At 52.1% G+C, this 14,098-nt stretch overlaps 1 protein-coding gene across 1 annotated transcript in view; it reads left to right on the top strand.

The window, feature by feature from the left end:
• USB1 (U6 snRNA biogenesis phosphodiesterase 1) overlaps positions 1 to 10,793 on the top strand; it is a 13,391-nt gene extending 2,598 nt beyond the window's left edge. The window contains exons 3-7 of the mRNA XM_035025102.1: positions 1,422 to 1,605; positions 6,219 to 6,272; positions 7,234 to 7,339; positions 8,564 to 8,647; positions 9,705 to 10,793. Coding sequence (XP_034880993.1) covers positions 1,422 to 1,605; positions 6,219 to 6,272; positions 7,234 to 7,339; positions 8,564 to 8,647; positions 9,705 to 9,809 — 533 coding nt within the window. The 3' untranslated portion in view covers positions 9,810 to 10,793. The remainder of the gene's footprint in view (positions 1 to 1,421; positions 1,606 to 6,218; positions 6,273 to 7,233; positions 7,340 to 8,563; positions 8,648 to 9,704) is intronic.
• Positions 10,794 to 14,098: the final 3,305 nt, after the last annotated feature.

Genomic DNA, 14,098 nt, shown 5'->3' with positions numbered 1-14,098 from the left:
AAAGAAAAGAAAAAAGCCAGTGGAAGAACAGTTTGAATGGTACACTCATTTTTTCAACAAATAAAATGTATACACGAGGATATGCACCGAGAAGAGGCTGGGGAGATAGGCATCCATCTCTGACAGTCTTGGAAGTGGGGTGTATGCCCCCTAGGGGAGAGGTCAAGATGATCCATCTGGAAGAAAAGTATTAGAACTTCTTTATATATCCCTTTTTATCTCATCTTTTAAATTTTTTTTTATTTTTTTATTTTTTAGAGATTTTATTTATTTGTTTGACAGAGAGAGACACAGCGAGAGAGGGAACACAAGCAGGTGGAGTGGGAGAGGGAGAAGCAGGCTTCCCACCGAGCAGGGAGCCCGATGTGAGGGCTCAATCCCAGGACCTGGGATCATGACCTGAGCTGAAGGCAGACGCTTAATGACTGAGCCACCCAGGCACCCCATCTCATCTTTTTAAAGTTTCTGTTCTTGGAGTGCCTGGCTGGCTCAGTCGTAAGGGCATGCGACTCTATCTTGGGGTGAGGAGTTCGAGCCCCACATAGGGTGTGGAGATTACCAAAAAATAAATAGACTTTAAATAAATTAATTAATTAAATAAAATAAAATTTCCATTCTCGAGAGTGTACCTTTTACAATGGACATAATTTTGTAACATGCACATTTGTAACTTATAAATAAATACACGTTTGTTGCACATATGCGTGCAAGTTTGTTTGACTAATGGCCCAGGTGATCACAATAGTTTGGAGACTGCTCGATGCTCTAGGTGATAGGATTTGGGGGGCCCTGCTCTCTCCTTGGCATATTTCCTTTTTTTACTTGAATTCTTTACAATGAGCATACGTGTGTTACTTCTATAACCACAAAGTCATGTTAAAATAGATCGAGCTAGGGGCGCCTGGGTGGCTCAGTTGGTTAAGCGACTGCCTTCGGCTCAGGTCATGATCCTGGAGTCCCGGGATCGAGTCCCGCATCGGGCTCCCTGCTCAGCGGGGAGCCTGCTTCTTCCTCTGACCCTCCCCGCTCTTGTGCTCTCTTTCATTCTCTCTCTCAAATAAATAAATAAAATCTTTAAAAACAGGGGCGCCTGGGTGGCTCAGTTGATTAAGCGACTGCCTTCGGCTCAGGTCATGATCCTGGAGTCCCTGGATCGAGTCCCGCATCGGGCTCCCTGCTCGGCAGGGAGTCTGCTTCTCCCTCTGACCCTCCCCCCTCTCATGTGCTCTCTCTCATTCTCTCTCTCTCAAATAAATAAATAAAATCTTAAAAAAAAAAAATAGATAGAGCTAGGCTGCTCTCAAACTAATTTTCCCCCCAAATCCCGAGTAGCGAAGGCCTTTCTCGGCCTTCTGGGGTTCTTCATTCAGCCACACGGCCCTGGCTAAGAGAATGGCCCGCCCTCTCCACTCCCCCTCCAGATGAGACCAGGGAGGAGTTCCTGGACCTGCTGGACATGCTGCTGTCCCACGCCCAGACCTATGTCCCCCGGCTGGTGCAGATGGAGGCGTTCCACCTCAGCCTGTCCCAGAGCGTGGTGCTGCGGCATCATTGGATCCTCCCGTTCGTGCAGGCTCTGAAAGACCGCATGGCCTCCTTCCCACGGTGAGTGCCTGGCTCTGCCTCTGCCTCTCCCCTCTTCTCCTCCCCTTGGCTCCTCTTCCTGTCCTAAGCTACTGTGGGGGTGTAGGTGTGGGGTGTGCTTCGCCAGCCAGCAGGCCAGACCTGGAGGTTAGAACACCAAACATCTCCTGGACCTGCCTGCCGTATACCCCGTCTTGGGCGACTTTGGACAGGCCACAGAGCTCTGGAAACCTCGCGTCCTTACCTGCGGGCAGGTCATGGTAGCCGCCTCCAAGGGGACCTCTGGAGAGTGAAATAAGGTCATGCAGGCCCCTGCTTGGCGAAGGATGGGAACTGGACCCCGCCTCTGGTTTGGTCTGCCAGCCTAGGACTTCTCCTTCTTCCTACCAGAGTGCCTTTCCTCCTACACTTGGCCAGATCGAAGCCCTGCCCCTTCCTTGAGGCTCTCCGATTTGGCATCTCCCCCAGAGTTCCTCAGTCCTGGGGATCATCCAATGCTGGGGCAGTTTATACCCCCGTGCTCATTTCATTCATATCCAGTCCTTGGCCCCTTTGGAGCCAAGCACCCGCAGGCCCAGGAATGCGACTTCTCTCTGAATACCCCACGTGTCTTCTCCAGATGCTTTGCTGACTATAGGCATCAAATGGATGTTTGTTGAACAATTGAGCAGGAGAGAGGGATCCTTTGAGTGTTAGTTCCAGAAGGAGCCCAAGAAGCCATCCAGGTGGTGGTTTTATTTGCAGAGCCCTTGCTTCAAATGAGGTGTTACCCAAAAGCCTGGATGTGTAGATGTGTAGGAGAAAAACGGAAGTCTTCCAGAGCGCAAGCCCCACTCCCACAGTGCAGGAGGCCTCAGGCCCAAGAATTCCATAGACGCACTCTGCCCAGGTAGGGAACTGCCCATTCGGTTCAGCCCTTTCTGGGGCCAGTAGAGGAAGGGATTTGCTCTAGTTCAGTCATTCGGAGAATCAGGACTAACACTTATCTCTGCACCTCATTCAGTGCCCATCCCACCCCACCATTCCCGTTTTTTTATCATTGCTACCAAATTGACTGAGCAATATGTATATTAGTCAGGACTCCCTTGGTCACAGATATCAGAGATCCAACCCAAAGTGGCTTAAACTGAGGGGGAATTCATAGGCTGATATAACTAAAAAGTTCAGAAGTCACGCTGGCTTCCTGCATGAGTGGATTGGGGTGACCAGAGATGGCACCTGACTCTCACCATCTCTTAGCTCGGTGCCTCTCCGTGTGGGCTTCCTTCTCACAAAGACAAAGAAGGCCACCGGCAACTTGGGGCTGCCAGTCCACCAGCCTGGGAAGCCAGCCCTCTTTTCTAATAGCTTCAGCAAAAGTCACAGGAACGACTTTGATTGGTCTGACTTGGCTAATGTGCTCTCCGCCTGTGAGTCCAGTTGGCAGAACCCTTTCCTTGAGGATGTTTCAGTTACCGGCTTCCAGCTCTGTTCTCTGGGTAAAAGTGGGATGGCAGCTGTGTGGGGGGCCACCTGACTTTGGTAAAAATGACTTATCATTGCACTGCATGCATCTGGGCTGCAAAGACCATGCAAGAACGAAACCTCTGGCGGGAAGCCATGGCTCTGGGCTCCTCGGCGTGCAGTGGTCCTTTGACTGGACAAGTCCCTTGCTGGCACCTCTGTAAACTTTGCCCACGGGCCATTGCTAGAGATAATGGTCCCTGGGGAGCGCAGATGTAGCTCATGCTCTTGCTCTCTGTGGGACCAGAGAGCAGCGCCTAGATCACCAAGCTGGCTTTCTTGATGTTCCCCTGCCAGTGTAGTGTCTTGTGTAAGCAAAAGGTGATGGACCCTGTAAAATAAATGATGGCGTACGGCTGGAGATGATCTCCCAAGAGGCAGGGCAGTGAAAGCGTGCTACTGGCCTTGCCTGCTGAAAGCCCACTAACCCTGGGCCTCGTGGATGGGGCTGGAGAAAAATGAATTTGCCAGGCCAGTAGCCACATTTCAGGAACCAGGGGCTATGTTGATCCCACTTGAGCAATAAAACCACATCTAGAACACCAGCTGCAATTGGAGTCACCTCTTGGTTAAACTTCTAACCTGCCGTCATTCTCCAAGACCGTCTGCCTTCTGCAAAGGCCAGATAGGAGAGTAGAGTGGAGATGTGGGAATCCCCACCCCTGCGTCTTTCGAGTCCTTGATGGTGACACTGATCTCTGCGATCCCTCCAGGGACAGAGTACTGCTTCTGATTCACTACTTTCCTAGGTGGCGGCAGTTCTGGTGGCTTCTGGTGGGCTCTCCTACCATAATCACCCTTGCTGCGTGGGTTGGAAGCGATGTGGGGGTTCTGTCAGCAGCTGGGTGCATATCCCAGTTACATACTCAGAGCTGGAGAAATAACCACAGGGTGGGGGCCCACCGAGACTAAGCTGAAACTCCGTTGGTCACCTGGCCTCCATGAGCCCCCACCCTGACTAGAGGGCCACAGTCACGTTTTGGTCTCTTGGAATTAGTTCACAGCCATTATCTGCTAGTTCCCAACAGGCCTGATTATTTCCTTTTCTCTAATGCACAATTACCCGGCAAAAGGCCAAAGATCCCTTTTGAGAAGGCTAGGAGAAAGATGAACTGTCACCGCTGTGATTCCAGCGGATCACAGGATGCGCTTCTGCCTTTGAGTTTCTGCAGTTACAGCCCTGAGGCTATGGGGCAGGAAGCTCCCCCTTAGGGCACATCTAAAGGTTCCTAGGTCCTTGATGCTGCTTGAATTGGGAATTCGAATCCCCAAGCTCACGTTTTTCTTTTACCACTTTGTCCAGCGACATTAAGAGCAACCAACCAATGTCATTATATTCCATAGTTTCCCCCAAATTGTTTGAAAGTATCATACAGTCACTTATCTCCTTCTAATAAATGGTTGACTGGGATTATGCAGTGCATCTCTATAATCGGTTCCCACGGGGACTACCAGTGCTCACTTTACTACTAGAAACAGAGGCAGTAGTATCTTTGAATCTAATCAGAGAGCCAATTCCAGAAGCTTCCAGAACCAGTTCAGAAGACTCAATCTTAAAATCCTGGTTTAGAACCACTCTCGGTACCAAAATCTGTGTTGGGGTTCTCCAGAGAAACAGAACCAATAGGATAGAAATAGAGACAGAGATAGAGATACAGAGAGATTTATTATAGGAATTGGCTCACACAGTAATGAAAGTCGAGAAATCCTACAATCTGCCATCCTCAAGCTGGGGAACCAGGAAAGACAGTGGTATCATTCAGTCTGAGTCCAAAAGCCTGAGAATGGGGTGGGGGGGAGATGACTGATGGTGTAAGTCCCAATAGAGCCTAAAAGCCTAAGAACCAGGAAAGTCAACGTCCAGTGTCCAAGGGCAGGAGAAGATGAATGTCTCCGCTCACGCAGAGAGTAGGAGTGCCAATTTGCCCTTCGCCTTTTTGTTCTGTCCAGGCCCTCAATGGATTGAATGATGCCCACCCAAATTGGGGAGGGCCATTTGCTTTATGCCGTTCACCAATTCAAATGCCAATCTTTTCCAGAAACATCCTCACAAACACACCCAGAGATAATGTTTTACCAGCCCTTTGGGCATCCTTCAGCCCAGTCAAGTTGACACATAAAATTAACCCTCGCAGTTGGGCATAAACCTCCAGTGTCCACTTCAGGATGTTTGTTAGGTCCCTTACAGAACTCTGGGTAAACTCGACACTTGACCAAGCTCCTGCTGGTTCTGTCATCCCTTACATTTTCCCCAAAAGGGATGCATTAGGAGGCCGAAGACTGACAGGGAAGCCCAATTTGACTGAGTCTGAGCCCCTGGACAAGTTGTGAGATTCTACCCAGCGTGCTGGGGTGTTGTGTTCCATCATACGGAACCTTGGCCTGGAGGCCGTCAGTGATCATTTCCTGCAATGGGATTTGCCAAGTTGGTCCCTCTGAGATCTCCTAGTGTCTCAGAGAACACAAACCGGAACCAGCCAGAATGAAAGCAGTTACCTGACTGAACTTGATGGGCCCTGTGTGACTGATCTGAGGATGGGTGGGTACTTGGGTGGGCAGGTGTTTCTGCCCCATTTCCACAGCAACAGAGACCACTTCCCCTCATTAAAGCATCATAGGTGACAGCAAGGGCTTTGGAATCAGACAGACTGAGGTTAAGATTGTGGCTCACCAAATTCAACTTCACCAAACCTCAGCTTCTGAGTCCGTAAAACGGGCATAGTTAAAGTGTCTGCATCACAGAGTCACATGAGGATGCCCTCAGGTCAGCCCCTGGCACATGGGAAATGTTCATCTGTTATCACCTCCTTGATGAAGAAGACTTTCTCAGTTCCCATCAGTAATATTGAAATAGTCTCAAATTGTTCATTGGGATGAACTGCTATTAATAAAAATTTTGCTAGCATCTGAATGAAGCTATGTGTTACTGCAACTGGGTGATTATGTCAGGCCTTGTCCAGCTCTAATACTTTAGGGTTCAGGTATACCACCTGTATAATAGGGTAACAAAATGAAGTGTGCAGTGAGTTAACTGTATTTTCAAAATCCTCCTTTTTAATATAAACTTTTTTTGGATTTTTTTCCTCTTATTATTCTTCCTGAAACGTGGTCTTTCCTCTTCTAAATTCCAGATTCTTTTTTACTGCCAACCAGGTAAAGATTTATACCAATCAAGAGAAAACCAGGTGAGTCTCCCCATCTGCCCCCATCTGCCCCCATCTGCCCCCAGTTGCTTCCAGAAGATTCTCTGGAGTAAAGACTGAAAGGGTGCTTTGCTTCCAGCCTTGTCTGCCCCATTTTTTTCTTTGTGTTTTAACCAACTCTATGGCTACAAAAGCAGCTATTCCCAAATCTGAATCTTTCGTTAAGAAAAATAACTAGAGGAAGATGGGATGAGGGGGGCAGAGGTAGAGAAAAACATCCCAGCGAAGTGAACAAAAGCCTGCCACTGGAAGAAACCATGGGCCCTGCCCAGCTCTGTCCCCACTTGAACGTTTAGCTCATACTGTCACCTCCGTGACCTCTCATTTCCACGCTGTCACACGCCTGCCCTTGATAGGTCCATCCCTGGGCAGTCGTGAGGCGCCAATGAGCCCAGCATGTTCCAGAAGTAGTGGAGTGGGTTGAAGCTGGGAGGTGAGGGATTAGAGATAGTGACAGTGGGCAAGTCATCTGATAAGTTTTACTGAGACCAGGAGGGTGTCTGGCTGAAGATGTGGGCTCACGGGAGGGTTTTTAAAGATGAGGGAGTGTGTTTGAGAGCTGAGGGGAGGGTGGCGGGTGCCCAGGAGCCACGTCCCCGAGAGAAACGGTCCAGACTCAGGAGTCATGCGACCCTGGAGAGCAGGGCCGCAGAAGCTTGGGGGTTGTAGACACGTGGCAGGGGCACATGAAGAAGTTCCTCAAGGGTCGTAAGCCCCCCGGGAAGGAGGAGAGATGTGTGGTTAGGACTGGGGAAGAAAGGTTTAGGGACAGAGGAAAGAGCCAGCTCAGAGGGCAGGCAAGCGAGGCAACCAGGAGAGCGAGAGAACCAAGGCCCCCTGACCTGACTGCTTCCTTTGTCCTCCCCTGCCCCCAGGGCAGATGGTTTAGGTTCTCAGGGGCTGCACCTCATGCTCACCTTGTCTCCACTTCTGCCTTCCCCAGGACCTTTGTCGGGCTCGAGGTCACCTCTGGGCACGCCCAGTTCCTGGACCTGGTCTCGGAGGTAGACAGAGTCATGGAGGAATTTGACCTCACCACTTTCTACCAGGTAACAAACAGCCTCTTCCTCTCCATTGGCCCGCCTAAAAGTGGAATCAAACCATCCTCGAAGGAGCCCTTGTTAGAGGCAAACTGAAGAGCCCTCCAGAACTTGCCCCCGTGAAGTGTCCCGAACGCCAGCCTTCGGAGGACACAGGCCTCCAGGAGAGAGGGGAGTAGAGGGGCCGTGGTGGAGTCAGGTGCAGCCCGTTGGAAGTCCGACGCTTCATAGAAATCTTATTTTATCTTCAGTATGCACAAGATTTACCCATTCTGCTCCATATGGATCCATGTTCATCTCTTTTTTAAGAAGTAGTAGTTCTCCCAAATTTTTTTTAGTAAAATTGACACACCAAGAGGAGCGGTACCTTCTCTTCCTGCACCTCGCTCCGCCCCATGCCCTCCGGGGGTATTTCACTCCAAACTGAGTATCAGGTCCTTAAAGGGCCCTTGGTTTTGCTTGATACATTCTTTTAAAGCCTTGCTGAGGCATAGGAGTGTGAGTTTCAGTGGAAATTATTACTCATAATTTTAGACATTTTGGTTTTGTTCATTTCATCTTAGAAAGTATGTCATCTTTTGAAATGTTCTAGATCAGAAAATAGAGCCTGCGTTCTCATCCACGTCCCAGATTTAATGACTGTTAAGGGAAAGCCTCTGGAAGCAGGACTGTCTTAGTCATCTGAGTCCACCATAACGAAATACCCTAGATGGAGTGCTTTAAACAGCAGAAATTTCTTTTCTCACAATTCTGGAGCCTAGAAGTCCAAGATCAAGGTGCCATCATGGTCCGTTTCTGGCTCGGACTCCCTTCCTAACTGTGTCCTCACGGTGGAAAGAGAGGAAGCCAGCTTTCTGCCATTTCTTATACAGTCATGAATCCCAACACGAGGGCCCCCGCTTTGATAAGCTCCTCTAACCCTAATTATCTCCCAGAGGCCCCATCTCCAAATACCACTGCATTGGGAGTTGAGGCCTCAACATAGGCATCTGGCAGGTGGGGAGGGAGACAGGTTATGGACACAATTCAGTCCATAGCCGGGGCCAACCCAGAGCTATTCTATCTGCGGAGGGTGCCTGGGATTGACACTGATCAGCACTGAGGGTCTAGTCTCTCCTGGAGCAGGCCAGGGCTCCAGCAGGGATACCGTGACAAGGATCACAGACCTCCTGTCACGTCTGGACGGGCCAAGGCATCCAGGTGACCGCCTGCCTCCCTGCTGTTCCTCCGCAGGACCCTTCATTCCACGTCAGTCTGGCCTGGTGTGTGGGTGACGCGCGTCTCCCCCTAGAAGGGCGGTGCCTACGGGAACTACAGGTAAATTCCCGGGCGGGAGCATGGAGGGTGCCCAACGCCAGGAGTGATGAGCCACATGTTGGGGAGGGGGAGGGATGCTGGCAGGTCCTGAGGATTATGCATGCAAACCAGAATCTGGGGGAGGAGACCCCTATCACCTTACCTTGCTACTCAAAGGGCAGGCCCATGGCCACAGCCCCCGGGAGCCTATTAGCAATCCAGACTCTTTGGCCCCAACCCAGACCTAAGAAATCAAAATTGCATTTTAACAAGATCTCTAGGGATTTGTGTGCACGTTAAAATTTGAGAAGCACTGCCCTACACCACTGATCTGAGAGAATGCTGTAGGCTTCTCTTGAAGTCCTAGCCCTTCGCCCAGAGGTCGAAGGCTCGGGTGCCCAGCAGGGCCCGGCAGGTGTTGGAAATGAGTGAAACATGCCAGGCGTAAGGCGCATCCACCCCGTAGCCTTCCTGTTCCGATAAGCAGATGAGACGGTTCACTTTTCCGTCAGTGCCTTCCGAGGAGCTGATACTCCTCCACCGCTGGGAGAGTTTAGCGTGGGGAATGTTGCCATGTAGGACTGTGGACCAAGTGTCGCTAGCACTTCTGTTTTTCAAGGGAGACCAGAAATCCAGATTTTTATGTGCAGCCTCTCATTTTCAAATGTTAGCACTAATGTGAATTTTTTTTTAAAACATGTTGCAAGCCAAGCAAAGTGTGTGCAGGAGGATAGAGGCCCTGGGCCATTAGCAAGCAGCCACTTCTGCTCTTGGCCTAATCATGCTATGGGGGCAAAGAGCCCTGGTTTCGGGCTCCAGCAGACCCCATCCCAGTTTTATTGGGTTCTGAGTGTCCATTTCCTCCTCTGCAAAGTTGGGATGATAGGACCCACTTCCCCAGATGGCAGAGCTGATGAGACAAGACACCTAAGCGCAGAGTCTAGGGCCTGCCCGGCCCTCAGCCTCCCTGCATGGTGCCTAACCCCTGAAGGATTTTAGTAGGCTGGTCTTGTTCGCAGCGCCCTCTGGGTCCCTGATTCCCCTAATGTGACTGTCCTTTCTCGGCTCCCGGTGGAAGAACATCGTGGATGAGTTTGAAGACCCCGAGATGGTGCTGCGCGCGCATGCCGAGCTGGTCCGCTGCAAGTCCGGGAACAAGTTCTTCTCGATGCCTTTGAAGTGAGCACCAGAGACTCTCAGCCCAGGCCCCTCTGCAGGCGAGGCAGAGATGGAGAAGCCTGCCCCAAGCCCTGGGGAGGCTCTTAGCCTCCCAGTGCACTGGGAGGCCTGGTCTGGAGCGCAGCCACTGCCCGTCCTCCCTGGGGGCTGGTTCAGGCTGGTTCGCTCCTGGCGGGTTTGAGTTGCAGGTCCGGCCCTGCGGTGTGTGGTCATTGTCAGGAATCACCAGTAGAGGGCAGCCTGGGCTTCCTACTTCTAGATCTGTGGTCTGTGGTCATGCCACACACAAAAAAAAGTCAGGGTCACCCCAGCGAGCCCACCCAGACTCAGCCAGCACCCCCACTGTAGCCCCTCCAACAAACTGCCCCTCCCCCACACCCTCCCCCCATCAGCTATTTGCATTTGGAGGCCATTGGCCTCCATCAGGGTTCTTTAAACCCTCATGCCCTGGCTCTTCCCCACTCGCGCTGGACATATGGTGTTTTAATGGGTCTGTCACCCTCCCTCCCTGAAGCGCATCGCTTTTATTTATTTATTTTTGGTCTCCCCCTCCAGTGCCAACAGAGGCCATCTCAGGGCCAAGGTGCAGAGTGCTCATTTGTGCTTCTGCCTCAGTTTTCTCCACGCCTGCCTCCCACTCACACCCAGCCATGTGCCTGGGGAGCCGGGAGCAGATGTTTCATTTTGGCCTGGCTGGTGGCGGCTCTAAGGCAGCCCTCCAATGCTCTGTGACCTCTGGCTTCTCATCGGCTTTCCCAAAGAGGCGGAGAGGCAAGGCCTTCCCCCCACTTCTCTTTCCTCCGCCTCCAGCCGCCTGCCAAGGGCATTCTGAGCGGGGCTCGGAGGACGGGCCAGGGGGTGCCTCAGGCCTTCACCAGAGCAAAAGACCAGTCCTGTCCAGTTGTCATCTGCATCTCTAGTGACAGAAAGATATTTTTATGTTACAGGTTTCAATTATGTTCAAATAAAAATTGTGGTTTTAATTTTGGATTTTGTTTGGGACTGCTGTTCAGCTAGGTAACAAGATGACTGTCCTCTGCCCGCACCTTCTCCCGCATACCTCACAGTGGGGGGAGGGGGGGGACTCTTGGGAGTCCCCGTTATGGCTTCTGAGGCCTTGAGTGGCATTAATGGTGCCTCAGCAAAATGACGGTGGGGTCACCGGCCTGCCAGGCCTGCACCCCAGACAAGTGGCACAGACCACACCTAGCCCAGGGCAGGGCCTGTGGCGGGGGTGGGGGGGAACCCCGACTCCTCATCGGTGTAAGCACAGACATTCAGACCTGACACTGCTGTAACACGTCCAGAGCACTTTCTAGAACCATCTCATCTGTCCTCCCAGTAACCCCCCCTGAAAAGTAAACCGGGGAGGAATGAGTATTCCACTTGTGCAGAACAGTTTAAATGCCTTCTCTCTCTGGTCCACCCTGACCTCAGTCCTGCCCTGGGGCTCCCGGTCAGGACAGCCATCCCCCGCCTCACCCCAGGCCTGAGGAAAGGGGACCTGTCACTCTGGCTCCCACTTCTGCTTCCCGCACCTCTGCGCTCTCCGAGGCAAGCTCCCAGTCACCGCCCAAAGACACAGGAAATCACGTTCGTACCTTGTTCCCCAGCCCCACTGCACGCATCTGCTGATTCAACTCCAACCGGGCAGTCAGCGGGCAGTCAGCGGTGCCTATGGATTTTGAGGTCACGCTGGAAAGGGAAAGGAAGCCTGGCCTCCTTCCTAGCATGCAAGGAACACAGCAAATGTGCCGTGCAGCCAGCACTGAGGGCCACCAGCTCTGTGTCGGGATGCTTGGGGACGGGGGCGGGGGGGGGCAGGCAGAGCGTGCAGAGAAGGATCCCCATCCCCGACTCAAGAAAACGTCACCCAATCTCCTGCAGGTTCCAACCTCAGCAGGGAAGCCAGCCTCCACCAAGGCCCGCTGTGTCGGCCCAGACCACCCGATTTTCCTCATCAGGGGCACTGGCTCTCCCCAGGAGGGCAGCACCACCATGAACAGACCTAGGCGGACTGGCCAGGCCAGTCCCAGCGGAGGATGTGGCCCGGATGGAATTACAGTGCGGCAACTTTAAGAAATGGGCCAAGATCAATAAGGGGCTCATCAGTGGGGAATGGCAGGTGGTGACAGAGGAAGGAAGCCGGAGAGTTGCTGAGGGGGGAGGCTGGGCAGGCTGGGCAGGCTGGGCAGGCTGGGCGGCGGGGGCCTGGCGGGAGCCCAGACCCTGAGTGTGCAGCCGGAGCCAGGCCGCCCGTTCCCCAGCGCTCCGCTGACAGAGCAGAAGCAGCTGGGGCTCTTCCATAAGAGGAGATGTGATCAGAAGACAGAAGACAAGCCCAGCACAGGCCGGGGTCCACCCCTTGGCAGGCTTGGCTCGGAAGAGAGAGATGCTCCTGATGGGGATTTTATCACACCAAAGAGAGCACAAAATCCACACTTGTGGCCCGGGTGTCCTCAGATGTTCCCGGCAAGGCAGGGAAGTGATCTTCGAGGCCGCCTTGGCACCTTTCCACCTGGCACTCTTGACTCTCCACACGCCTCTCCAGACCACCCCAGCTTTGTTTCCAATGAAGAGGGACATTCCCTAGGCTTGTTTGTTTATTCCTTGTCTTGGTACCAGGAGCCTGAGGGGCCCATGGGGGTGGGGTGGGTGGGTGGGTGGCAGCCAAGGATGGGGGTGGGGGCCCTGGGCCTGGTTCCAACCCACAGCGCCTGGCCTTTATGAGGGACCTCGGCCCCTACCTGAGCCAGAACCCTCCTTTTACCAATGAAGAGGCAAACCCAAAGAGGGCAAACAATTTGCTCCAGACTGTCCTGTAAGTCAGTGCTGAGGCAGGCCCCCTCCCCCTCTCCAGGCCTGCTTCTAATCCCCACCTGTTTCTGCAACCCCTCACAACACCTCAGGGGCTCAGAGCGAAGCTGGGCTTTGATTCAAAAGGCTCCAAGAAAACAAGAGGGACGGGGTTGGGGGAGGTTCTAGATGAAATGACATTAGCGAAACTGGGTAAGGTTTAATGCAGGGTGGCTGAAGGCTAGGACCCACAGCGGCTGTCCTGCCAGTACCCTGAGGCCTTGGGTGCTGGCCAGACCCCCAGAGCCACAGACCCCCGTGATGGATGGGTGTACAAGCCCACCTGGGAGCCCAGAGGTGCCTGTAGGGGCCAGAACCCAAATATTGGGAGCTTCAACTTCAGGTCACGAGGGATGCCTCCTCTTTAAGTAGGATTTACCCCAGAAGAGGAACCTCTAACAGAGAGAAAATAATTACCAAGCTGACCACAGGCCTCTAAGAGCATTACTCATGGTTCCTGGGTCCCTCTCTTGACTAGAAACCTCCTAAACTCAAACTCTTCTTTTTTTTTTTAAGATTTTTTTTTTTTTTAAAGTAATCTCTACATGCAACGTGGGGCTGGAACTAACAACCCTGAGTCCCGGGCTCTACGGACTGAGCCAGCCAGGCACCCCTCAAATCCTTCTTTTTAAATTGACCAATTGACGCTAAATATCGTGAAATATTGCAGTGTGTTCAGTTAAGCCAAGACGAGCCTGTTGTCCGTTTCTGACACCCAGTATGCATTTCAGAGTAAAAACTTTAGAAGTCTACCCCGCTCATCACAGTGAGCACCAGTGAATGCATGGAATTGTTGAATCCCTGTGCTGTACACCCTAGGCTAATATAACACTGTGTTGTCAACTACACTTCCATTTTTTAAAAAAATTTAGAAATCCCTTTCTCAAATGAGGGGTCCCACACAAAAGGTAGTGGAAATGGATAAAATTGTCCCAGCCTTTTCCCTGAAGAGCTGAGGCCCCTCTGCGTACTTGCTGCTAGAATCTAGTTTTAGCAAGAAACCTGCTAAATCAGTTTAGCGAGAAATCCCCACCCCTGATAAATCTGATCAAACTCCCCATCCCCACTACCCCCCAGGTGATACCCAACTGCCCTGGCCCGCCCCCCCCCCCCACCCCCTAGCCGGCTCCTCGGCTACAAATTCCCCCTTGCTCTGGTTGTATTGGGAATTGAGCCCAGGTCTCTACTGGAGTCTCTTTCTCTATTGCAATAGTTTGTGTGGGCTTGGGGGGGTTTTTTTGTTTTGTTTTTTGGTGGGGTTTGTTTGTTTGTTTGTTTTCGGTAAAATCTATCCTCACTGCTTTAACTTCTCTCTGACTCTGTTTCTCCTTAATGGTTTTTGGTGCTGAGACCCAGAGCTGAACCGGAACCACCATCGGACTCACCGACATGACAACCAGGCTTCGCGGTGTGCACCTAGACCTTCTGTCTCCAGTC

The sequence above is a fragment of the Mirounga leonina genome, unplaced genomic scaffold, assembly GCF_011800145.1.
Source record: "Mirounga leonina isolate KUSES-001 unplaced genomic scaffold, KU_Mleo_1.0 Mir_180, whole genome shotgun sequence".
NCBI lineage: Eukaryota > Metazoa > Chordata > Mammalia > Carnivora > Phocidae > Mirounga > Mirounga leonina.
This window is presented reverse-complemented; position numbering and strand designations above follow the sequence as displayed.